The following is a 27,054-nucleotide window of genomic DNA, read 5'->3' as shown; positions in this document are numbered from 1 at the left end:
CTTGTTTGCATCGTTCCATGAGAAATATCAGGTGAGAAACAGGAAGCTTCTGAAAGGACCACTGAACCGACAGGAGCCACTGTAGGATCTGCATGTGTAACCTGGCCAGAGGTACCAGCATGATGGTGGAGGCCATGGATCCCAAGAGCTGAAGAACTAATCTGGCCTGAACTTTTCTGAGGGGCAACAGTGCGTGGATCTGAGACTGCAACACTCTTATCCTGTCCTGTGGCAGAAAAGCGCGCATTTGAATAGAGTCTAGCTCTGCGAATATAAAAACAACACTCTGTGAGGGCTGCAAGGCAGAATTTTCCCAGTTCAAAGTAATTCCTAGACGTTGACAAAGTGAGATGGTCGTCTCCCTGGCTTGAACGAGCAGATGCCTGGTGGGGGTGGTGAGAAGCCAGTCGTCCAGATACGGAAACACCTGGAATCCTAGACATCTCAGGTGAGCTGTCACCACTGCCAAACACTTGGTAAACACCCTGGGGGCTGTGGTGAGACCAAAGGGCAGGGCACGAAACTGGAAGTGACTGGCTCCTAACCGGAAGTGTAAATGACTCCTGGATGCCTTCTCCATTTTGATGTGGTAGTAGGCATCCTTGAGATCGATGGAGCACATCCATGCTCCTTTCTCCAGCAGTGGAAAAATGGACTGAAGTGTGACTTGGACTTCAGAACGTAGTGATTCAGTCGACTGAGATCCAGAATGGGTCTGAGGTCCCCTGTTCTTTTTGGCACCAAAGAGAGTCGTGAGTAAGTTCCTGATCCGACATGGTCTGAGGGGACTGGTTGGATGACTCCTTTTTCTAGCAGCTTTGCCACTTCTAGTGCTGCTTGATCCCGTTGACTGGGTGGGACGTCCGGGATCCTTTGGACTGGGGGGGGGGTCGATGCAAAGGGAATAGTGTAAACTCCGGTAACTATTCAAAGCACCCAATGATCCTGGGTGATGCTTTCCCAGGCTTCCGGATGCAACGAAATTCGGCCCCGACTGGCTCTGGAATAGCACAGTCGGGCAACGCCTCAGGAACGCTGGAAGGAAGAACCGCGAAAGGAATCGCGGTCTCCCGAGTTGCAGGGGCCTCCTCTGCCTCTAGGACGGCATCTTCCGGAATAACCCCCCCCCCCGCCTCTGGAGGGGGACTCACCTTGAGCTGCGGGAAAAGGCCTCAGACTTTTTGAACCACATTTTCCCTCCTCTGTGCCTTGGGATAAGGCCTAGAATGGAGAGAAAAATGGGCCCCTATGGCAGATAGGGTCTTTCCTTCCTGTTCGCATCTGGTGAGGGTGTCTTTCACTTTGGGTCCGAAGAGAGAGGACCCATCAAAGGGGGCGTCAGTGAAGGAAGACTTAAAGGCCTCCGCGAAACGACACAGGCGCATCCAGGCTTGCCTTCTAAGAGCTACGCCTGAGCTAGCTGCCCTACTCGCCCCTTCGGCTGCATAATATATGAGCCTCATAGACAAGTTGACAATAAAACCTAGGGTAGACAACTGGCCGTTAACAGTCTGCGCTACCACCTCAGGCATGTTACCCATCAGAGCATCTCCTAGCTCCTTCAGGAGATCTCTTTGGAGCAGAGTGAAATGACAGAGGTAATTCAACGACCGTAAGGTAAAGGTCGCCGAAGACAGGGTACGCTTCCCATACCAGTCCATACTCCTAGACTCCTTGTTAGGAGGATGGACTGAAGAAAAAGCCTCTGCAACTTCCTGCTGAGTGGCTGCCGCCACCACCACCACCAAGGCATCTACCGAAACACCTTTGGTAAGGAACTCTTTGCCCGGGGGAGCTGACAGAAACTTGTTTGGACGTCTGGGCACCGGTTCCACGGAATCTGGGTTCTCCCACACCCTTTGACAAATCAAGTCCAGAAGTTAGTCGAAGGGTGGAGACACCCAGGATGCGGAGGGTTGAGCTCCGAAGGCCTTCAGGAATACAGACTCCTCCTCAGAGGGGGTCTTGGAAGGCCAGTCACCTCTGCCACAAAATCTCCAGGATGTCGGAGAAAGAGACATCGGAGGACGACTTGGGGGACCCCTCTGACTCCTCGAGGTCGGTATCGGAAGTGAGGGACTCGTCCTGGGAGTCTATGTGCTTCCTCTTGCACAACTTCTTACTAGGGGGCTCCTCAGGCACAGACTCTGAGGGGCCCTCAGAAAGTAGGGGACCGCTCAAGGGGGTATCCCCAGACCTTCGGGCTCCGCCATCCAAAGATGGGGGGCGTCAGAGGCTCTAACCAGGGTGTAAGGGGATGGAGTGACCAACCCAGGTGATGTAACGGACGATCTGGCCAGTGAGCTCCACATGGCCTCGAAGGCAGGTCCCCCAGAATCCGAGGACCGACCCGTCTCCGCGACCATGACCGGAGTCGGGATTCCCCGAGCCGAAGCACCAAAAGGGAGGCTTGGAACAGACAGTAGTCCCGAGGTATCCCCCTCGGGTCCGACTGAGGAAACCCGAGTACTGAAACCAGAGGACGGAACCGACATGGTTGGAGCAGACGCCGGCTCCGATAGACTCACATGGGGTATCGGAGCCGACACGAGAACATCACTCGGTGCAGAGCACTCTGGCTCCGACGACACATGGGCGCTCGGAGGAGGAATCACAGGTACCAGAATGGGGACTGGCTCCAGAGCTGACAGGGTTGGAGCCGAGAACAGTTTTGCTAGCACCGGCGACTGCAAGAGCCTCTGGACCACTCTATCCACATCCAAATCAGAGAGCCTAGAGGATTTGGAGGAAACAGAAGGAGATCGGGATCTCCTACCCAGAGACACATGCCTGACACTGGGTGACCTGCTCCGAATAGGCTCCAATAATATCGGCGCCGAGGTAGGCTCCAGCACCACCAATACCTCCTGCGGCCCCAAGGACAATGGAGCCGAGGAGGAAGTATCCCCTATTGAAACCTTCTCCTGTGGTGCCGAGGAAGAAGTATCCATAACAGAGACCGTCTCCTGCGGCCCCGAGGACAATGGAGCCGAGGAGGCAGCAACCACTATTTTAACCTTCTCCAGGGGCTCCGAGGAAGCAGACGGAGTCAGAGATCTCTTCTTGGCCTTGGAAGGCTTAGATTTAGGACTGGAAGAAGAAGAAGAATCTAAGGACTCCTCAAAATAGGGTTTAATCAGGCCCTTCAAAAATCAGTTTATTTTTTCTTTCCTGCAGTACCCTCACGCTAAAAACATGGCAGAAACTGCAGGACTCCTGTAAGTGAATAGCCCCAAGACAATACACACAGATGGCATGGCCATCCGTAATAGACATTTTATAGCCACATTTAGTACACTTTTTAAACCCAGAGGGTTTATGCTCCTTCTGCTCTTTAGACATGGTTAAAAAAAAAAAACAACAGCACACTGTCAACCAACAACGACACAAGAGGAAGGCAGGAAAACTCAACACTACTAACGGCCAAGGAACTCTAAATCAAACATTTCTTGGAGTAGCAGGGAAAGACAAGAACAAATCCAACTACAGTTTAACACCAGAAAAAAAACATAGGAGAGGACTAGGTCCTCTAACCTAAACGGGCCTAGCCCGCCAAACAAAGGGATACCACAAACAGCCAATCTCACTAATACTCACAATGAAACTTAGACAAGGAGAAAACTAGCTATTAAAATAGCTTTTGCAAAATAACAGACTGCTAAAATACTTAGAAAAAGTATTTGAAAGGGTACGTAGCCACAGCCAAGCGGGACCACGTCCTAACTCTACGAGCGGCAAACGAGATCTGGGGCTAGGGCGAGGTGCATCTTGGGATACCGGGTTAGCGCAGCCAATTAGAGACTTCGTGCTAGAGAAATTTGGCCGAGTCGGAGCCAATTCTCGGCTCCGAACCCGTGAGCAAGGAATGTAGGTGAGATAGGACCACATAACATCCTGGCTTTCCTCAGCAGAAATGCTCCCTTAGAGTATGTAAGGTTTCACCAAAAGAAAAATCCTCGGTGGGGAAGCGGGGGGAATAGAGTCCTCTGCATCAGAATCCTCATAAGTAGATAAGGGCAAATCCAGATCATCAGAAAAATCAGAACCCTGGTCAGAAGATTCATAAACAACTTCAAGTCCTAGGTCTCTCAGAAGAGGGATGCTGGCTTCCCCTGTTTAGAGTTATAAGATCGTCAGCCATTCTTATCATTTGTTTTTTAGGCATAGCGGCCTGAGCATACGGCCTGGGCATCGTTTTTTTAGGCATGGTTCGAGATTTAGGCCTAAAAGAAGAAGAAGGCATCAGTTTAATATGCAAATCCGTAGGCCTGAATACACCCTCAGAAGCCGGTGCCTGCACAGCAGCTCCGGACTCATCCAAGGTAGACAAAATACAGTTGTGTACACTTACCATAAATGTAGATGTTAGAGTGTATTCACTGTTGCAGTCATTACATTTGGGTAATCCTACTGGCAGGTTGTCCTCAGTCGGCCTGAATTCCAAAGCCTTGGGTCCTGCGTCAGCTGCTGTTGTCCATTTCCTGACGTCAGGTCGTCAGGGGTATAAAAGAAGCGGCCAACACCATTTTCTTCAGTTTTTTTGCCCCAGATGTCAGGTGCCCCCTAAAAGGGTTGCCAAAATGTATATATATATATATATATATATATATATATATATATATATATATATATAAAAATACATGCAGCAATATAAACTTTACCTTCATCTACAAGCAAATACACCACATAGATTGTATAAATCAGAGAAGGAAAGATAAGTTCCAGCAGAAAAAAGGGGGATGGCTGGTGGGTAAGCTGGACTGCAACAGTGAATACACTCGAACATCTACATTTATGGTAAGTGTACACAACTGTACTATGTTCTTCATGTTTCACTGTTGCAGTCATTACATTTGGGTAGAGTCCCAAAGCTATGGTTGGGAGGCTGGAGCTAAACAGCATTAGGAGTGGCTATGAGGCCCTGCAGAACTGCAGTGGCAAAACCTGCCCTGGATTTAGAGTAGAGAGGCAGATGATAGTGCTTTGTAAAGGTGTGCACTGAACTCCAAGTAGCAGCCTCTAAAATGTCCTTGGTTGGTACTCCCCTGAGAAAGGTTGCTGAAGTGGCTGTAGCTCTGGTTGAATGTGGCCTAATGCCCTTAGGCACTGGCTTGTCATGTTGAAAATAGCAGAAATGAATGAAGTGGCCTATCCACTTTGAAATAGTCTGTTTTGAGAGAGCCTTTCCTTGTGATCCTGCAGCATATGCCACTAGTAATTGCTCTGTCTTCCTGAAAGCTTTGGTTCTGTCCAAGTAGAATCTCAGCTGTCTGTGTACGTCCAAGGAATGCAGAATTCTCTCCCCTTTGTTCTGTGGATTTGGATAAAAAGTTGGCAGATGAATAGTTTGGTTAAGAGCCACACTGGACACCACTTTAGGCATAAAAGTTGGGTTTTCCCTCAGAGAAATCCTGTCTGGATAAAACATGATAAAAAGGTTCGACAGCCATGAGTGTCTGAAACTCATCTTGCAGAAGTTACTGCTAGGAGCAGAGCTGTTTTCCAAGATAAAAACTTTATATCAGCAGTAGCAGCTGGCTCAAAAGGAGGCAGGGTGAGTTTTTCCAAGACATAGTTGAGGTCCCATGCAGGTATTGGTAATCTCCTTGGAGGCCTTAAATTTTTGGCTCTTCTGAGGTACTGCTTTAGTAAAGGATGAGAAAAGATTGGTGGCTCTGTATTGTAATGAGCCGAAATGGCAGAGGCATGGATTTTAATTGATGAAAAAGATAGGCCTTTATCCAGCATCTCAGTTAAGTATTGCAAAATCTGAGGAATATATGGTACTGCTGTATCAGTTCCTTATGCCTGGTTCCAAGCACAGAACCTCTTCCATTTTCGAGCATATGATCTTCTAGCACTAGGCCTTCTGGCTTCCAAAATGACATCCATCACAGCTTTACTGAGAGGTGTGTTTTGTATGATTACATTATCCGCCATGCTGCCAGGTTTAAAGTCCTGAGTTGGCTGTGCAGGATCTGATTGTTTTACTGGGACAGTAGATGGGGTATTTGAGGTAAGGTCCAAGCTGGGCATTGAGACAAGTTCCTTAAGATTGGATACCAGTGCTGGCGGGGCCAGTCTGGAGCAATCAGTATCATCTTTGGCTTCTCCTCTCTGACTTTTAGGAGTACCTTGGGGAGGAATGGTAGTGGTGGAAAGGCATATACTGATAGGTTTTTCCAGCTGAAAGATAGGGCGTCCATTTTCCATGCTTGCCTGTGATAAGTCCTTGTGCAGAATCTTTTTAGTTGGCAGTTGTGAGGGGAGGCAAATAGATCTATGTCTGGGCGTCCCCATTTCCTTATTATCATGCTGAAGACGTGTGGATCCAGCTGCCACTTGTGGGGGTCCATGAGGTTTCTGCTTAGTTCGTCTGCCAGAGTATTTTCTTTTCCTGGCAGGAATTGTTCCTACAGATGTAGCTGGTAAGTCAATGCTATGTCCCATAAAGTCATGGCTAGTCTGCAAAGGGAGTAAAGAATGTGTGCCCCCCTGCTTGTTTACATACCACATGACTGTGGTGGTGTCCGTCTTTATCAGTAGCTGTCACGGAAGAAGTAGGTCCTTGAAGGCTGTCAGGGCATTTTGAACAGCTAGCATCTCTTTTTGACTGATATGTAGATGCATCTGGTTTGAGGACCATGTGCCTTGAATGCATCTTCCTGCCATGTAGGCCCCCCAGGCATAATCTGAAGCATCCGTTTTTAGTGTCTGCCTGACTGGTGGTAATGTGAATAGCTGTCCCTTGTTTTGGTGACAAGCCTTTGCCCACCACTGAAACTCCTGTTGCAGGCAGGGAATGAGAGAAGTCACCGTCTCCTAGATGTGGCAATGTTGAGTCCAAACACTTTTTAGGTACCACTGTAGTTTCCTCATATGCAGTCTTGCATATGGAATTAGTAGGATGCAGGATGCCATGAAGCCCAAAGCCTGCAAAGTTTGTCTTGCAGATAACTGGGCCTTTGTTGCCAACATTTTGAAATAGGTAGTCAATTACCTTTGTTTGTCTGGCGTGAGATAAGCCATCTGTGCAGTTGTAGTTAAGCTTGCACCCAGGAATATTATCTCTTGAGAGGGTACTAGTTTTGATTTCTTTTCGCTGACTGTGTACCCTAGGCATGTTAGAAGTATTTTTACAAACGCCAGATGCTGTAGTAGAATGTCCTTGTTCTCTGCTTGAATTAGGCAGTCATCCAAGTAGGGATATATTTGTATTCCTCTGTCTGCAGAATGCAATTACTGGTGCCAGGCACTTTATAAAGACCCTGGCCGCAGTAGATAAGCCAAAGGGCAGTGCAGAGAATTGGTAATGCATTGAGCCAGCCTTGAACCTGAGGTATCTTCTGCAGGATTGTCCGATTGGGACATGCAGATATGCCTCTTTTAGGTCTAAAGTCACAAGCCAAGCATTCTTGCTCAGCATGGGCAGAAGCTGCTACAAAGTCAACATCTTGAATGTTGGTACATCCAAGAATGTGTTCAGAATACATAGGTCCTGTATTGGTCTCCAAGATTTGTCTTTTCTGGGTACCAAGAGCAGTCAAGTAAAATCCTTGTCCCTGCTCTTGCTCTGGTACTTTTTGAATGGCCCCCATTGTCCATGAAGGATGAGACTTGCTTTTGTGCCTTTGCCCATTGATTTTTTGGCAGATCTGGCCAGCCGTTTGCCTTTGGCAGGGTATGGAAATGGAACTTGTAGCCTTGTGACACTATGTTCAAAACCCATTTGTCCTGGGTTATAATGTGCCAATTTTGAGAAAAAAGTGCTAATTTTCCCCCTAAGGGTGCTGCCAGGAGATAAGTGCTTGGTGCAGGCAGGGGAAAAGTCATTGTGACCGTTTCCTGTAAGGTTGTGATTTGTCTTCTCCATCTTTGGAGGTAGAAGCACCCCCTATTGCTTAGACCTGTATGGACCTTGCGCCTGGGATCTGCCTCTAGGGCATCTGGATCTGCCCCTTTGAGGTCTGTCTGACACAGGAAAGGACCAATTCTTTGTAGGCCAGTGTCTGCTAAACCTAGGTGGCTGTACCTGTAAGAAATCTTTGACAGTTTGCATAGATTTAGCTGTGTCTTTCATTTTCTTTAACACCTCTTCTGCCTTAACACCAAACAAAGTATCATGCTGTAAATGTGCATCTAATAATTTAACTTTCACATGATCAGGCAGATTTTGTTCTTTTAACCAAGCATGCCTCCTAATTACAGAACCCATAACTGCGGCCCTCCAAGAGGCCTCCAAAGAATCAAAACCACATCGCAAAGTACGCTTTCCAACTTGTTCAGCTGCATGCAATAAATCCTGCATTTCCTTGGTTTCTGCACATTTAGAGTTTAACAACATTTTCTGTTTAAGCAATGTCATGGCATGTTGCTGATATTTGAGCATATGACACAGACAGTTTAAGGCTCTTATAGCCAAGGTAGCAGATGTGTAAACCTTTTTTCCCCATCGATCCAGTGCCCTAGAATCTCTGTCAGAGGGGGTAGGGTTTTTGCAGTGGAAGCCTTAACTCCTTTGGGACCCTGTGAAATAGTCTGTGGGTCTGCAGCAGGGTTTTTAAAAAGGAATTTATGAGAGTCAGGAACCCTGTAATATCTATCAGGCTTAAAGTACAGTTTTGTACCTACCATAAATGTAGATGTTCGAGTGCTAATACAGCTGCAGTAATCACAGATGGGTTCTCTGCCGTCAGGCGGTCCCTCGGTCGGCCGAATTCCAAAGTCTTGGTCCGGCGTCGGTTGTCGTCGCTTTCTCTTCTGACGTCAGTGAGGCCAGAGTATATAAGACACAGCTGACGCCATGTTCTTCAGTCTTTCTTGCCCCAGATGTCATGTGCCCCCAGAAGGAAGGCAATACCTAAACAGTGCTTATATGCATATACAAGCAATGCAATATAATCCAAAATCAGTAGTAGCAAGCAAATAAAACATAGCCGGATAACCCAGTCAGGTAGTATGAAGAGGTTGCTAGGCCACATGCCTTTACCAAGTGGGGAAGGAGGGAGGGAAACCTGTACTGCAGCTGTATTAGCACTCGAACATCTACATTTATGGTAGGTACAAAACTGTACTATGTTCATCGTGCATACAGCTGCAGTAATCACAGATGGGTAGAATCCCAAAGCTATGCACTGGGTGGTAGGTACTAGGAGGAACTGGGTTGAGCCAGAATGCCCTGCAAAACAGCAGTGGCAAAGCCTGCTCTTGTTCTGGAATATAAAGGCAGATGGTAGTGTTTTGTGAAGGTATGTACAGAACTCCAGGTGGCTGCCTCCAAAATATCTTTGGTAGGAACTCCTCTGAGGAAGGCTGTAGAGGTAGCTGTGGCCCTGGTGGAGTGTGATCTGATACCTACAGGAACAGATTTCCCATGATAGGAGTAACAAAACCGTATGCAGTGGCCTATCCACTTTGAAATAGTCTGTTTTGTAACTGGCTTCCCTTGAGCCCCTACAGCATAGGACACAGAGTTGTTCTGATTTCCTGAAGGACTTTGTTCTGTCCAAATAATAACGAAGCTGCCTATGGATGTCTAAGGAGTGTAGCAGCCTTTCCCCTTTGTTTTGAGGATTGGGGTAAAAGGTGGGTAGGTGTATGGCTTGATTTAAAGCTATCCTGGATACCACATTAGGCATAAACGATGGGTTGGTACGAAGGGAAACCCTGTCCTGAAGGAAAATGAGAAAGGGCTGCACCGCCATGAGGGCCTGAAGTTCAGAAACCCTACGAGCTGAAGTGATGGCCAGAAGGAAGGCTGTCTTCCAGGACAAATATTGCAAATCTGTTGAGGCAGCTGGTTCAAAAGGAGGCAATGTTAATTTTTCTAGTATGTAATTAAGATCCCAGGCTGGTATTGGTTGTTTCCTTGGTGGTCTTATATTCTTAGCCCCTCTGAGGAACTGTCGTAAGAGTGGGTGAGAAAATAAAGGAGGATCTGTGTTGAATTCTGCAGAGATGGCTGAGGCATGGATTTTTATGGAAGAAAAAGAAAGTCCACTGTTCAATAGCTCCGCTAGGTACTGTAATACCTGAGGCAAGTTCAGTTTTCTATGGTCCTGGCCTTTTTTCTCATTCCAAGAGCAAAACCGCTTCCATTTTGCGGAGTAAGCTTTTCTAGTAGCTGGCCTTCTGGCCTCCAAAATGACATCCTGTACCTCCTTGGAGAATAGGTTCTGTTGTGATGTTAAGGAATTTTCCATGCAGCGAGATTGAGTGTTTTCATCTGACTGTGAAGAGTTTTGTAGTTGTGCTGAGTCAGCAGAAGAGGCATTAGAGGCAGGGACCAGGGAGGAGTATGTGTTAGGCTCCTCAGGAGTGGGTACTAGTGTTGCCTTGGCCAATCTGAAGCAATCAGTATCATCTTCGGTTTGTCTGTTCTTGCTTTCAAAAGCACCTTGGGCAGAAGAGGCAGAGGTGGGAATGCGTAAACTGTCCATGCTGTCCAACTGAATGAAAGGGCGTCCACTCTCCAGGCCTTTGGGTGAAAGGTCTTTGAACAAAACTTTTCCAATTGATGATTCCTGTGGGAGGCAAAAAGATCTATGTCTGGCCTCCCCCATGCTTGGATTATTTCTGCAAACACCCGAGGATGTAACTTCCATTCGTGTGGATCTGTCATTTTTCTGCTTAGATTGTCTGCCAGTGTGTTTTCCAATCCTGGCAAGTACTGTGCTTGAAGTTCGATTTGTCTTTCCAGAGCCAAGTTCCAAAGAGTCATGGCTAGTCTGCACAAGGGGTATGAATGTGTTCCTCCTTGTTTGTTTATGTACCACATTACCGTGGTGTTGTCTGTTCTGATCAGTAATTGTCCTGGATGCAGGAAGTCCTTGAAAGCTGTAATTGCATTTATTACTGCTAGCATTTCATTTTGATTGATGTGAAGGTGCTTTTCTTTTTGGGACCATTTGCCCTGAATGCACCTGTTCGTCATGTGCGCCCCCCAGGCGTAGTCTGAGGTGCCTGTGGTTATGACTTGTTTTGCTTGAGGCTTGCAGAATGGGAGGCCTTTGTTTGCTTGACATGCTTGGGTCCACCATAGAAATTCCTTTTGCAAACATGGAATTATTGGTATTATTGTTTCCAAACTGTGACTGTGTTGAGACCATAGGTTTTTTAGGTACCATTGAAGTTTCCTCATATGCAGCTTTGCAAATGGGGTTAATAGAATGCAAGATGCCATGAATCCCAGAGCCTGCAGGATTTTCCTTGCAGTAAGCCTGGTACTTTTTGCTAGTATTTTGAAGTACTGAGATAGTTGCCCTTGTTTTTCTGGTGTAAGGTAGGCCATCTGGGTGTTTGTGTCCAAGTTGGCACCCAGGAAAGTTATTTTCTGGGATGGTGTTAGCCTTGATTTCTCTTTGTTGACTGTATATCCCAGAGAAAGCAGTAACCGTGTCACATATGCCAGATGTTCCAGAAGTATGTTCTTGCTGTCGGCTTGGATCAGGCAGTCATCCAGATAAGGGTAAATTTGTATCCCTTGAAGTCTGCAGTAGGTAATCACTGATGCCAGGCACTTTGTGAATACTCTGGGCGCAGTAGATAAGCCAAAGGGCAATGCAGAGAATTGATAGTGGATTGAACCTGCAAGAAATCTAATGTATCTTCTGCAGCTTTGTCTGATTGGGACATGCAGGTATGCCTCCTTGAGGTCCAATGTTACCAGCCAGAACTCCTTGTCCAGCATGGGAAGAAGCTGCTGTAATGTGAGCATCTTGAATTTTGGTACGATTAGAAATGTGTTTAGGGTGGATAAGTCCAAAATGGGTCTCCAGTCGGTTCCTTTCCTTGGTACCAGGAAAAGTCTTGAATAAAAACCTTGACCTTGTTGGTGAGTAGGTACCTCAAATAGCTTGCATGCTTATGAGCTTTGAAATTTGCAGTTGTGCCTCTGCCCTTTGATTTTGTGGCAGGTTTGGCATGCTTCTCATTTTTGGAAGAGTGTGAAATTGAAATTTGTAGCCTCTGTTTATAATGTCCAGGATCCATTTGTCTGTTGTGACAATATGCCAATTGCTTGCAAATAGTGCTAGTTTTCCTCCCAAAGGTGCTGCCAGCTGAGACATGCTTGGCATGGAAATGAGGGAGTCATTGGGTTTGCTTCCTGTATTGTTGTGCACTGTCTTCGCCACCTCTTGGTGCTGGAGTTTGCCATTGTCAGCCTCTATATGATCCTTGTGATTGCCCTCTGCCCCTTGTGCGTCTGTATCTACCTCTTTGGGGCTTGTCAGTGGCTGGAAAGGACCAGTTTTTTGAAGGCCAATTTCTGCTAAAACGTGGTGGTTGGACCTGTAAGAAGGCTTTGACAGTTTGCATAGATTTGGATTTTTCTTCCATTTTCCGTAGTATCTCCTCAGCATTAGTACCAAACAGCACATCCTTTTGTAAAGGAGCATCTAGAAGTTTAGCTTTCACATGATCTGGTAAATTTTGTTCCCTAAGCCAGGCATGTCTGCGAATGACTGATCCTGTAGCTGCCGCTCTACTTGAGGCCTCTAGGGCATCATAACCACATTGTAAGGTGTGTTTACCCACTTGTTCTGCACTATGCATCATATCCTGTAACTCCTTTAAATCTTGTTGTTCAGGTTGAGACATTTTGTTCCTCAATTGTGATAACAGGAACTGTTGATATTTAAGCATATGAAACTGACAATTTAAAGCCCTCATGGCTAGGGTGGCGAGGTATAAACCTTTTTCCCCACCTTTCCAAAGATCTTGATTCCCTTTCTGCAGGAAGTGGATTTTTGGCAGTGGAGGCCTTCAATCCCTTGGGGCCTTGTGAAATGGTTTCAGGGTCAGCATTATGGCTTTTGAAGAGAAATTGGTGAGAGCTGGGTACTCTGTAATACCTATCAGGTTTGACTGGTGCAGGAGGCAGAGAATCGGTTAAGACAAGCCTCGAATAGACATCATCCAGTATGTCCAAAACAGGGGTATAGCCAGAGGTCTGTGTTGAGGTAACAAAAGAAATTCCCTAAGTCTTTTCTTGGAATCTGAAAAGTCTTGGCCTTCCCAATGGAAGTATTCCCTCAAGGTGTGTAAGGTTTCCCCAAAGGAAAAATCCTCAGGAGGGTATACAGAGGGAATGGACTGTTCTGCATCCGAATCCTCAAAAGGAGAGTAAGAGTGTTCCTCTGCATCAGAATGTTCTGATAAAATGGATCCCTGATCAGAAGAGGGAGAATCTTCCTCCACTCTGGGTCTCTTGTCTGGAGGGGGTTGAGAACCTCTGATAAGAGTAATTAAATCCTCAGCCATTCTAAGCATCTGTTTTTTAGGCATGGGACCCGGAGATGGGCCCTGTACAACAGGCCTCATGGGCTGCCTGGCTGCTTTGGATTTAGTAAAGGCCTTAATTGAAAAGGAAGATGAGGGCCTAAATACACCATGGGTGGAGGTGGACCTGTCCACATTAGTAGGCTCAACATTAGCAGAGGCTTCGGTTGTAGTCTGGGAAAGGGCCGAGGACCCAGCGGTGTAGGGATCAGAGGACACCGCCAAAGAAGTGTCGTCGGTAGTCAGGGACTGCAAAGGCGTCTTGCTGAGAACCGGACCACGTGTAGCCTGTTTTGGCGTGGTGTCGGCAGGGACCGCGGGCCTCGCGTGTCGGTCCTTTTCCTTACGTTTTTTTGGTCAAAACGGTAGTCGGAGTGTCCGACGACATTTTATAATCAAAAGCTTTACCAAAGTAGTGTTGGGCGAACTCCGCCCGACGCTTAATAGTGCGTTTATTGAAGGTAGCGCAAAAGCGACAGCCCGAGACGTCGTGGTCTGGGCCCAAACAAGGTATGCAGCGGGAATGGAAATCCTTATGCGGTATTTGCTTCCCACAAGAAATACAATTATTAACTTTTTCTGACATCGGTCTGAGGCAAGAAAAGTTTCAACGGGTACTTAGCTTTAATGAAGACTTCGGATTCCAAAATATTCGTAATTCAGGAGCTGGCCGACCGGCACTTGCGAACTGCTTCTGCTTCGGGCACCGCGCGGCAAAAAAGACTGGAAAACATGGCATCGGCTGTGTCTTATATACTCTGGCCTCACTGACATCAGAAGAGAAAGCGACGACAACCGACGCCGGACCAAGACTTTGGAATTCGGCCGACCGAGGGACCGCCTGACGGCAGAGAACCCATCTGTGATTACTGCAGCTGTATGCACGATGAACATCAGGAGCTGGAGGTAAGGAGTCAGGGGGTACGACTAGACTCAGAGAACACATCATCTACAATGTCCAACACAGGTGGAATGGCTAGAGGTCTGTGTTGAGGTAGTAAAAGGAAATCTCTGAGCCTCTTTTTAGATTCTGAAAAATCTTGGCTCTCCCAGTGGAAATGCTCCCTCATGGTATGCAAGGTTTCCCCAAAAGAATAGTCCTCTGGAGAAGAAGCTGAAGGTATAGATTCTTCAGCATCAGAATCCTCATAAGGAGGAGCAGAATATTCCTGATCAGAAGAGGAATCAGAAGAAATAGAAACCTGATCTGAAGATTCAGTCAGTCTCTTGCCTAGGCCTCTTATCAGGAGGGTGATGGGAACCCCTGATCAAGGTAATCAAGTCTTCGGCCATTTTGAGCATCTGTTTTTTGGGCATGGAGGCCTGTCCACGTGGCTCTTGAGTTTGTTTCTTTGCTTTAGAAGGTGCTTTGGTCTTTGCTTTTGAAGCTGAAGTTGATTTGATGTAAAGATGTTTAGGTCTGAATACACCCTCAGAAGCCAGTGCCTACTCAACGGCTCCGGACCCATCTGAGGGAATAGTATCAGAGGCTCCAATACCTTGAGTTTCCAGCAGCATGGCCGACTCCACGTGGAAGTCGGTAGCGGCCTGCGACTCTAAAGTATCGGGCGTCAGGGGCTGCAAAAGTGCCTCGCTGAGAACCGGCGACTGGCTTAGGAGAAGCTTCGTCATCGGTTTTGGGCCTCGGTTGTTCATCTCCCTCCTTTTCTTTGCATTTTTTGTGAACTCCGGTAGTCATATGACTATCCGACGACATTTCTGGATAATTAAACCGGCATCCAAAATAGTTTAAAGCAAAATCATACCGATGCTTAATAGTGCGTTGGTTAAATCTAGCACAGAACCGACAACCAGAAACGTTGTGATCAGGGCCTAGGCAAGGGATACAGTAAGAATGAAAGTCCTTATGAGGTATTTGCTTTCCACAAGAAATACAATTATTTACTTTTTCTGACATCGGTCTGGAGCAAGAAAAAAAGTTTCCTCAACGGGGTACTTAGCTTTATTGAAGACTTTGGATCTGAAATTCGAACATGAAAATCTCAGGAGTTGGCCAACGGCACTTGCGAACTGCTTCTGCTTCGGGTACCGTGCGGCAAGAAAGACTGAAGATAATGGCGGCCGCCGCTTCTTTTATACCCCTGATGGCCTGATGTCAGGGAAGGGGTGACAGCAGCTGACGCAAGACCCAAGACTTTGAAATTCAGGCCGACTGAGGGCAACCTGTCAGCAGGATTACCCAAATGTAATGACTGCAACAGTGAAACACGAAGAACATCCGCAGGTTGCATAGTTGAAGCATCTTGCAGCATACCAGACTCCGAATGGGTCTCAGTAAAGGCCTTCGAATCAGAAAAGCGCCCGAGTACCGGCGAACTGGCGACTGGCTTAGGAAAAGCGTCGGCAGTTTCGGACCTCGGCAGCCTGTCTCTGTCTTTATCCTTGCTTTTTTTCAGAATCCCGGTAGTCGGATGGCTAACCAACAACATTTTTGGATAATTAAATTGAGAACCGAAATATTTAGAGGCGAAAATATAAAGACGACGGATCGTGCGCTGATTAAATAAAGCATAAAACCAACAGCACAGTACGTCATGGTCAGGGGCCTAGGCAAGGAATACAGTACGAATTAAAATCTTTATGAGGTATTTGCTTTCCACAAGTAATGCAATTATTAACTTTTACTGACATCGGTATGGAGCAAGAAAAAGTTTCCCCAACGGGATACTTAGCTTTAGTTGAAGACTTCGGTTCTGAAACTCGGAAACAAAAATTTCAGGAGTCGGCCGACCGGCACTTGCGAACTGCTTCTGCTTCAGGCACCGCACGGCAAGAAAGACTGATGTAACGGCGTCGGCTACATGTTTTATACCCCTGACGACCTGACATCATGGAAGAAGGGACAGCAACCAACGCAGGACCCAAGACTTTGTTAATCAGGCCGACTGAGGGCTACTGCAAGCAGATAACCCAAAAGTGATGACTGCAACAGTGAAACATGAAGAACACCTATACATACTGGCTACCTGGACCTGGCTAAGACATTCGATACAATACCCAGCTTGGGTATAGTTGACAAATTCACTGAATGGGCATAAACCCCTACATAACTCACTGGATTGCCAGCTGGCTCACAGACAAGACTCCAAGAATGCAGGACTGGTGATACCCACCTCCACTATGACAGCAGTCACCAGTGGGGTGCCTCAGGACTCTGTGCTGGGACAGCTCCTATCTGGCATCTACTTCTCAGGGGTAAAGGCTAACATCAAGGGCCTTTGGCTGACAAAGTTCACAAATGACTGCAAATTGGGTGCTGTCAGATTCCCTAGTGACAAACATCTTACAAGAGGGTCTAACACACAAATAACTGCTGCTGAAGTCACAGACAAACTCAATGGTGGTAAATGCATGTGCATTGCAGTGCCTTTTGGGAAAGCTGCCACCCAGGCTAATTAAGACACACCTAAGAGTTGACCTAGTGGTCATGGATCTTGGAACATAAGTAGGGACTGATCTGGCCTTTGACCAACATGCGGCCAAGGCAGTAAGAAAATCATTCTATGTCACCAAACTTATAACCAAGGGCATGGCATCCAGGTCCAAGAAATTCACAGTGCCACTTTATTCGGCCCTTATCAGAGCCATCATTTGACTATAATGCCCCTTTCACCATGTACCTGACCAGACATATGCAACAGCTGGGAACACCCACAAAGGTTCCCTACCAGGTGAATCCAAGGTATAAACATATGGTCTTATTATGGGCCACCTTTATAGGCTTCTGTTTACACTTGGTCTCCTACAGGTTAATGAGAGGCAATCTATGTCTGGCATACAAGGCATCCTTTGACCCAGCTCTGATGGACCTTTTACACAGTTGCAAAATGATCAGAACCACTAGACACACACATTTTAATTTTGCTGCTTGTCACATAAATCAAACATGTTGGCGAGACAGATGCGGGTCACAGAGATCCCAGTCTATGTGAAGCACAGCCCATCCTTAATCCTTTTCAAACATAAAGTACAGTTTTGTACCTACCATAATGGTGTAGATGTGGATTCCCTTGCCCTTGTCCTGAAACTTTAACCAATGGATGGGAAATTGGAAATTCACCCCAGGTGTGGCCCCTATGTCCCCGATAGGCAGACAGTAATCGCCCAAACATACCCCTTGCCACATAACCTCTAGAAACTTCTTAACATACATACCCCCCCCCCCCCAATAAATGTCCATGATACACAGGAACATAACTGGATTGCACAGCTAGTCTTATAAAGGCCCTGGTGGTCGTCAGCTTAGTAATATAACTACAAACCTATAAGAAGATGCTGCACAGAGTTTGCAGTCTATAAGGGGGAAAAGAGACTTTGTCCAAGTCGCACATGAAGGGGTGGGATGATGTACCTTAAGCCCACTGTTTGCCACCCTCTAGGGTAGTATGAGAGCAGGGAACAGGCTTTAAGCAAAAAAAAACAAAAAAAACCTCCCCTTGAAACAGCATGACTCTGTCTCAGAAAGCCTCAAACATTTCACCAATTCCAAACATGGATCTGAAAAGGAGGCTTCTGTAGACCCTGTAGACAAGGACAGGTCCTGGGGCAGCTGATGGTCATTTACAGAGAGTAAAAAAAATAAAATTGCTACCATGTACTCATAAAATGCACAACTCAGCTAATTTCTCAATACCTCACTCAGCACCAGGCAAGGGAGACAAAAGATAGACTTATGAATTGTTAAACCAAATAATGAAATGAATGACTATACAATAAATATTTATCAGTTCTCACCTTGTAGAGTAGGCAGGCTTCACTTCATGAGGATTTCGTCTGTCTGACCAAAAGAGTAACAGTCTATCAAAAACTGGCTCAATATTAGCAACTACAGATCGACCTTCTGGATAAATCTGCAAAAGACCACCATGAATCTAAAAAGAAAACAAAAAAATATATAAAGACTTGTACACAAAACATGGCATGTTACAAAATGAAAATGTGTAATTTTAAACAGACAAAAATATAAATTCTACACTTCCCACATTTTCTTACCATCACTTCAAAATTGTTCATCTTCTCCGGTTACTGCTCAGCATTTATTCTTAACTTTTATTACTCAGATGCATTACGTTTCCCTTGCTAATTGTTTAAAGTATGGTAAATGCAAAAAATGTTTCCATGCATGTACCTCAAAATGAGGTACATTTTTTTTCTATTTGACACTGACAGTCTTTGAAGGAGACTCAAGTATATACATTTAGCTGAACAGTTAATTTTTCTACTAAAATCAACAAAAAAAAGGGGGAGCTGCCATTTACACTCCAACTGAAGAAAACAAAAATATAGTCTTGTATGATCAAGAAGAAATGCCCAAATTACAAGAAACCATGTATATGGGAAAGAACACATCCTGGGGACTTAATAGACAGCATAGTCAATGTTATCCAGGAATATCAAAAATTAAGCTTAAGCAGATCAATTAAATAACACACCCTTGATCAATTCACCTTCAGTTCTAGCATCTAGATGTCTAAAGAGTTGTTGAAGTGCTTAAGAAATGTAGGAGAGATGTCACACGAAAAAGGAGGCCACTGATGGCTTTGCTGCAAAGTAATTGCTCTCTGCTGGGCTACTTACTTCACAGCATCTCAAAAATATGTATGGTATGCACATCCCACCTGCTAACTATATGAAAAGCAAGTCTAGCCTAACTATCAGCTGGATAACAGACTCTCTCTCTAATGACAAATTGTGGACACAGATCTCTAGTTCAGTGTTTCTCAAGCTTTAACACACATTAGCACATTTGGCAATGAACAGTTCTGGTGCAGCAAGCTCCTATTACTTAGTCATAACCAAGACATTTTTATTCGCTATTCATGAAAGGCAAAAACTACACTATTACTACAACACACACTACAACAACAAAAATTGTTAAGCAACTTTTTAAAAACGTGCATAGAGGCGACAGCAACCGACACCAGACCAGGACTTTGGAATTCGGGCAGACTGCGAGTAGCCTTGCCAGCAGGATAACCCAAGTGTAATGACTGCAACAGTGAAACACGATAAACATCATTAGTCCCTATTCTATATATATTTCCTTTCAGATCTCAGTTTGCTCTTAATTCAAGTTAAGCAACAAAAACCTGAATTACACCGGTATGTGGTTGCAAATGAGTCAATGACTTTCAGACAAATCCCCAGATACTAAACTTTATTTGCTTACTTTTGAAGAAGGACAAAATGATCACAGATGCTATTTGTCAAAAAATCTCCAGCCCCAAGCTGCTGTAAGGGGAGACATTTCTAATACTTCCTGGGCAACCTTTTCAAGCCACAAAATCAGTTTCACCTGGAAGCCACAAAACTTGTTAGTAATGCACAGTATTGTTGTAGTTCCACCCTCCTCTTTGTAATTAATTCATTTAAATGTCCAAAAACATCTGCCAAATGCCAGTTATGCCCACTATATTTCATCACAAAGACAAAAAAAAGGCTCATCATAAACAAGAAAAACTTTCACATGTTCTCTGATCTCCTACATTAATGACAAAACTTTGCCATGACTCATCCAACTATCTTTAGTAAGCAGAAGAAAAACGTTTTGATGAGCTCTTGTCTCTTCACATACTTCTTACTTTTAATGAATGAGACTTGTTGAATTTGACAGTTTTTATATCTGTACTAGGTACTGTGTTTGCTTTTTATATCGTGAAGGGCTGGTTGCAATTGTTCATTTTCACAGCGAAGCTTTAGCTGCTTTACCTTAGCCAGAAATTAATTTCCTGTACCAGTCAAGGGTGCTGTATCATGTGTGCAAACACCAATATAACCTTTCTATCGCAGACCTTCTTTCTCAGAGAAGGTGGCATGCACTTTAAAATAAAAATTTCTTCTTCTGTCATGGGACCAGGAACTTCTCTCCAAAAACAATATATTTTTTACTATGAGACTGCAGTCAGCATATCTGAAGTGGGCCAGAAATTGGAATTCTCTTTAATATTAGTTAATAGATTCACCTGTACAACAAAAACTTTACTTGCTAACAATTTTTCTTGCAGCTGTGTTAACATTTCAAACATGTCATCAACGGGCCAACTGAGTGTATTGTCATCAATGCAACTTCTTGATAGCATGGCCCAAAAACTTCCAGCATATATTACCTAGCTTCCAGGGCATCAGAAACTGTTATATCACCCAACATAAACTGTTTGCTTTATCTTCTGGTCCTCCAGTTAAAATAAAATGTCTCTACTGGACAGTGAGAAATGGTGTTTTTTTTTTTTTAACTTGGCACCATGGATTAATGTGACAGTAACTCACCACAGACCACATGAAACTGCAATGGGGATAAAACTGCTCCATCCCAAAAGAAAAAAAAAAGAAATTCAGACTACCAAGGAGGCAAGAAAGTTCACTTCAACTATCCTGCACTAGAGTTTTGAAAGTCTACCTACCTGGTGAAAGGACCCCTGCAAACTATTCTAACCATCTAATCTATATATAAAAATTTTCTTGTCGTCCTGATTAGGAACCCTGCTACCAAGGAGGGAAGAAAGTAAGCATTAACCTAACCTAGTGATAAAGGCTGTATCTTGCCTTGTAACTTGTGCATTCTATCAAGCAAGCTACCTTGCCAGAATACCCAGCAGCCATACCCTCCCTCTACCCCTTAATAGTTGTACTCTTTCCTATCCTTGCACTTTCCCCTGTAACTAATTATAAAGCCTTTTCATACCTTCTCCAGGCTTTGGCTGTAATATATTTTTTGCCCACTAGATGGCACTCTACACTAGGCTAGCTCCTACTACACCTATCTGTTCTCCCTAGAATTGAACTGAAACTGAAATAGTGATCTAACCCTAAACTAACAAGGAAGCCCAAGGAACTTTCTACTGCCCAGTTTTAGGACCTCTTCCAGCCCTCTTTTCCCCACTCAAATACTTTACTACATACTTACACTCAGGTATCCAGTACTATCACTACCACTGTCTCTTACCCTCATTACGTAACCTGTATCAACTGAAAGTACCTCAGTGGTCAGCTACTCACAGATTGGTTTTGCTGACATTTCTTCAATTACTTGACCTAGCTTGGCTACTATTTTCCCACTACCTAGCTGCCTCTTGAGCATACTACTCCTACAACTCTTCCCCTTACCCCCACACCCATTCTGTATCTCGCTTGTTTGTCTGCCTTTCCCCTTCTTACCATTTCTCCTAGGTCGTCCCACTTTCAACTGTTAACCTTCAGGCTTTTGCCCCTCCTAGACTACCTGCCCGCTTCTCTTTTCCCCTCCCCTTCCCACCTCATATCCTTTCTAATTCTATAAAGCCTTCTTGCCCTGCGAGGCGCCATCTTTAGGAACTGGAATCTACCCCCTGGCTGCTCGGCGTACCTGGCCCCGGCGTTCTTGAGTCTGTAAGCTATTTTCTGCTATTTTTACAGTACAGGCTAAGTTAAACTGCTCTGCTGTTAGATGGGATTAGGATTTTAGATCCTTAAATGTCTAGTATGCTTCAGCTGTATTCTGAGAGGACCACGTGGAGTTGTAGCAAACTATCCCACTTCTGTTTGGATTAGCTGCGATACTCCTTAAGGTACTCGTTCCAATTAAAGGGATTTACTAGTAGTCTCGGCTCTTATTTTACTGAACGTATCTAGCACAGAGCCAGCCTGCTAATAGGGTCAAACCCTGTAGACATCTTAGCTGCGATAGCAGTCTCTAGATATCCTCAGATTATTGCGAGCTTGTTATCTCGCTATAACTCCCTACAGGCTGTCAGAGAAGCGCTAGCAATCTTCCACTAAGCAATTTCAATTTTTTTTTTTAAGTCGAGTTAACCTTAGGCGCTACCTGTTGTTTTGAACTGTAACGCCCAAAAGCTTAGGTTAATTGCACGCCAAGGATCATCTCCCAAAAACTAATACAAGGTACTAATTACCTTCGTTGGGATCAGAGTGATGAGCAAAGGCGAACTGAACTCTTGTATGCTAATCTTAAAGTTCTCCCGGCTCTTTGTAATCTCCCCATAATAACAGGAACTGAGCCCATTGTACTGAACTCTTGCTATAGCATAATCGGGGCATCGTTAGGACTAGAGTAGCACTGCTTCATTTACATTGCCTGTGGCAGTGTGGCATTTGAACATAGCCTCAGAGCCCTCAATTTCCTAGCGGTGATGCTAGCCTAGATCCGTGTTTGGAAGCAACAAGCTGTAGCCTCCCTGTTTGCTATCCTCAACACAAGCGAAGCAACTATTGGAGTGGTGAAGTGCTTGCGGTACCTCGGAATTGCATGAGCGGTGATGCATGCTGCTGTCGTTTGCTTCTTATATCAACATTTGACTCGTTTAACATAATAAGCATATTTTTCTTCTATGCAATGTGGAAATGATTTAACTGACCTGTAAAGCTATTTTATCTACCTGTACTGTTGTTGTCGCTAGCAAGGAAACCATTCAAATGCAACACCTCAAGGGTTGCTACCACATGAACCTTATGTTACAAATAGCCTCAGAGCTCACTGTTTACATCTTCTGCCTAGTAGAACATAGCTGTACTTGCAAAAGGCATTCTTAGCTAGTCTGTATTAATCTACTTGAACTCTGCCCTATCTTTTGTAAGATTAAAATGTACTAATGCCTCCTTGACTCGGATACAGTAGCATGCATTTGCCAATTGCCTGAACTCTTAGCTTTGAATGAACATGTGTACTGTTGAACTAAGATGCTGTGTTCACTACCCTAATTTCTGTGTAAACGGCTGTTTTCTTACCCCATCTTTATGTCTCTTCTCTCCACCGTTCCTAGGTTCACTTCAACTATCCTGCACTAAAGTTTTGAGAGTCTAACTACCTGGTGAAAGGAGTCAAAGGACCCCTGCAAAATATTCTAACCATCTAATCTATATAGAAATTATCTTGCCATCCTGATTAGGAACCCTGCTACTAAGGAGGCAAGAAAGTAAGCGTTAACCCAACCCAGTGATAAAAGCTGTATCTTGCCTTGTAACTTGTGCATTCTATCAAGCGCGCTACCTTGCCAGAATACCCAGCAGCCATACCCTCTCTCTACCCCTTAATAGTTATACTCTTTCCTATCCTTGCACTATCTCCCTGAAACTGATTATAAAGCCTTTCCATACCTTTACCTTACATCTCTGTTCTCCAGTCTTTGGCTGTAATATATTTTTTGCCCACTAGATGGCACTCTACATTAGGCTAGCTCCTACTACACCTATCTGTTCTCCCTAGAACTGAACTGAAACTGAAATAGTGATCTAACCCTAAACTAACAAGGAAGCCTAAGGAACTTTCTACTGCCCAGTCTTAGGACTCCTTCCAGCCCTCTTTTCCCCACTCAAATACTTTACTACATACTTGCACTCAGGTATCCTGTACTATCACTACCACTGTCTCTTACCCTCATTACTTACCTGTATCAACTGAAAAACTCGGCACGTAAAAATCAACTACCAATCATTAGCGGCTCGGAGTTCTGCCGTGGCGACCCCTAACCAGGAAAAGCAGAAAGACTCAACAACATCAACTGAAAGTATCTCAGTGGTCAGCTACTCACAGATTGGTTTTGCTGACATTTCTTCAGTTACTTGTCTCCAATCAGAACTAACAAAACTAACAACAAAGAAAGCATATTGGACTGGATTCTGATAAATAGTCACTACCAAACTTAAATCATCAGGTAGTGTCCCTACTGTATAAGTGCTGGAAATTCCTTCAGTAACAACTCACAGTACTTTCTGAGGGACTGAGAAACCTCAGTGATCTCACAATTAAAACACTGGCACATTCTAGCAATAATCTCAGAGAAAGAGAACCCCCCCCCACACACACACACACACACACACACACACACACACACACACACACACACACAGGGAGAATTAGAAAGTGAGCTCTCTTCTGAATCTAAATCAGAAATCGGAGTAGAAAACCCTGTGTCTGTCCCTACACCTTCCTGTTCAAATTCAGAATCTTGAATCTCTTCAGGAAAAGAGGTATCCAGTTCTTTTACCAGAAACTACTTTACAAGAAGGAGCAACAGCCTGAATTAATCACTAAGCCAGACTCAATAAATTACTCCTGCTAAAGAAATTTGAGGAGTAGACACATTTTCTCTTTTTTATAACAGGAAAATTGGGCTGTGTTACTAATGGCAGTAACAGCTTTCCCTGGAATAGGTACAGCATTCAGACACAACAGTGAAGCCTTACCTGTTCCCTGCCCCAGGACCGACAAAAGTGTCTCTCCCTTGACCACTGAGGGGACCCCCAACAGCCGCAGAGGACTTGACTAATCCAGTGTCCATAGTGGCTGTAACTGCTACACCAGAGGCAACCGGAATAAAAGGTGAGATATCTAAGGTACAACAAATGGCCACAGCAGAGTCGCACAATTGCAGATGAGGCACACTGCAAGCCTGCTGGGGTGGCAAACGCTGTTTGCTTACATTTTTCTTTATGTGGCTGGAAGAAGGACCGAGATCATGGGACCTGTAGTTTACTCCATGGTCAAGCCAAAAATAGTGCCTCTTTCCCAGGGCAGGCAAGCAGCAAATGCCGGTAAAAATAAGTCTTTAAAACTCACTTTTTTCACAGAAAAAGAGTAAAAAGCACTTTCAAACACTGTGCCAACCCCCATAAAATAAAATAAACACAATTTCTCTACAGAAGAAATGTTCTTCAGTTGCTTTACATAGCTTTTAAACTGACAGGAAAAAAACGGGTTCCCATTTACAAGTATGATACAGTCTCATGAGACTGTTAAAACAAACTCTGAGCTGTAAAATAACTTTCTTGATGAAGAAAGTGATAAAACACACACTATATAAAAAAATGGAAAATTTTCCCCCCACAGGGAACAGGCCCAGCAAACGAACAGCACCAAGCTGACTGTCCATCTTTGCAAGTCTTAGAGATGCAAACTCATGGGAGTCAGTTAAGCTCTAAAGGGGTTGGAACCCAAACTTTTTTTTTTAGTCCACTCAGCTCAAGTTAATCGTCTGGGGGTGTGGAAGGTGTCCTGAAGCTTTGGAAGCTGGCTGGTTGTTACATTCTTGCAGGATATAAGCCACGTGGCTTAGGATACTTCAGCAGTGATCAGTACAAAGAACATAAAGAGTTTCATTCTCTTACTCCATCTCCCCCTCCACATCCGCAGCTGGTAGGTCTATGCTCAGGTTCCCCGTGACTGGCCTTAGAAAGACATTTAATGGATCACTTACAGAGAGCCACTCAGATTCTGAAGAGACTGAAGTCTGCCTGTTGGTGGAACATTTTCAAGCTATGACTGCTGGAATGACAGCTTTAGGGGAGATGCTGAAAAAGAAAGTGAGAATAGAAGAGATGGGGCCACAGAAGGGGAAAACTGCCTACATGAGGGATCCACCAAGGAAATCCGATCTTTCCCTAACCATCAAGTAGAAGTAGCAAACTAAGGGACCAGAACTTCTGGGGGCTGGCACTCATCATTTAAATACATTCTGAACTGGAACTGCAAGGAAGCTTGCATACCTAGCAATGGGTTCAGTAAACCTGACACTAGTACAAGTACAGCTGGATAAGCAGATGCTACTATGTTTGATGTTCATTTAGTTGATGGTTGGTAAGCTGCTGTTCATGGAATGGATAACTACTTCCCATCTGTTAGACATACGTAAAGCAAGAAAAAAAGGAACAATTAGCAAAATCAATGCCCACCACATTGTTGGTGGAACTGACACCAATGTAAAAACCTGCATAGTGGGTACTAATTGAGTGCCAAGACATGCAATCTTAGAACCAGAGGTGCAAGCATCTGGCTTCTAGACAGTGTGCACCCGTGACATTTAATACCCACTGCTAAGAGGTTACAGCATGGTGATGGGGGTGCTGGAAACCTCATAACTGGCAAGGAACTGGAGAGAGGGGTAACGTAACATTAATATTCAAACCATCACCAGCAGAAGATGAATGCCCCACAGTGAAAAGACAAAAATTAACTCTGGAATTGAGTGCTCCTTAGCATTTCCAACATCAGAATGACAATGTGCAACAAATTTTCTGTGGGTACACTTTTTTTCTTTCTGCAAAAGACTTTGCAGCTGCACTTTTAATTTCAGAAACAAGATTCTTAAGTAAATGATGACTGAGTTTTTCTAAGCCTGTGCCCATATTTCCTATGATGTTTAAAGAAGAAAAGCCCAAATGAAGAAGAGACAGATCTACTTGAGGAGGAGGGTATCATAGAGGCTGTCTCTTGACACAAATCAGTCTCTTGAGACATGAGAAAATTCTGGAGAGCCTTCCACTGACATTTATCATCAATTTGTTTGGGTTTGTGTCTTTCGGCTTTTCCCAGTTAGGGGTCGCCACAGCGGAACTCCGGTCCACTAATGATTGGCAGTTGATTTTTACGTACCAGTTTGCCAGGCCTGACGCACAACCTTCAACGAAGGTACGCCCATTCACGCATGTCTCCACGGAGAAGACGCTCTAGCTGAGAATCGAACCGGACAGCGTCTTACTGTGAGGCGACAACCCTACCACAGCACCACCACCGCTATCATCAATAACTTTATATATAATAACCACAAATTAATATACTGCTTGGGGCCTAAACAAATTAGACAAGAGATTTTTAACCTTTTTCATCTCATGGCACACAAACTAATTACAAAAATCTTGTGGCACACCAAAAATATTTTCCTCTTTTTTACTTGCATTTAATATTTAATGAGATACCCACTAACAAATGCAATTCATAAGTAGTTATTTGTATCTGCGTTATATCTGAATAAGACTGCAAAT

General features: G+C 44.6%; 1 protein-coding gene across 1 annotated transcript in view; it reads right to left on the bottom strand.

Annotated features, from left to right (window-relative positions):
• The window catches only part of LOC122798894 (prolyl hydroxylase EGLN3-like), a 588,939-nt gene that overhangs the window by 310,254 nt on the left and 251,631 nt on the right, over positions 1–27,054 (bottom strand). The window contains exon 3 of the mRNA XM_044067999.1: positions 18,037–18,173. Coding sequence (XP_043923934.1) covers positions 18,037–18,173 — 137 coding nt within the window. The remainder of the gene's footprint in view (positions 1–18,036; positions 18,174–27,054) is intronic.

Source organism: Protopterus annectens, chromosome 1.part0 (assembly GCF_019279795.1).
Source record: "Protopterus annectens isolate FY-2018-M chromosome 1.part0, PAN1.0, whole genome shotgun sequence".
Lineage (NCBI taxonomy): Eukaryota > Metazoa > Chordata > Ceratodontiformes > Protopteridae > Protopterus > Protopterus annectens.
Note: the sequence above shows the minus strand (reverse complement) of the source record. Positions and strands in the feature narration are given on the sequence as shown.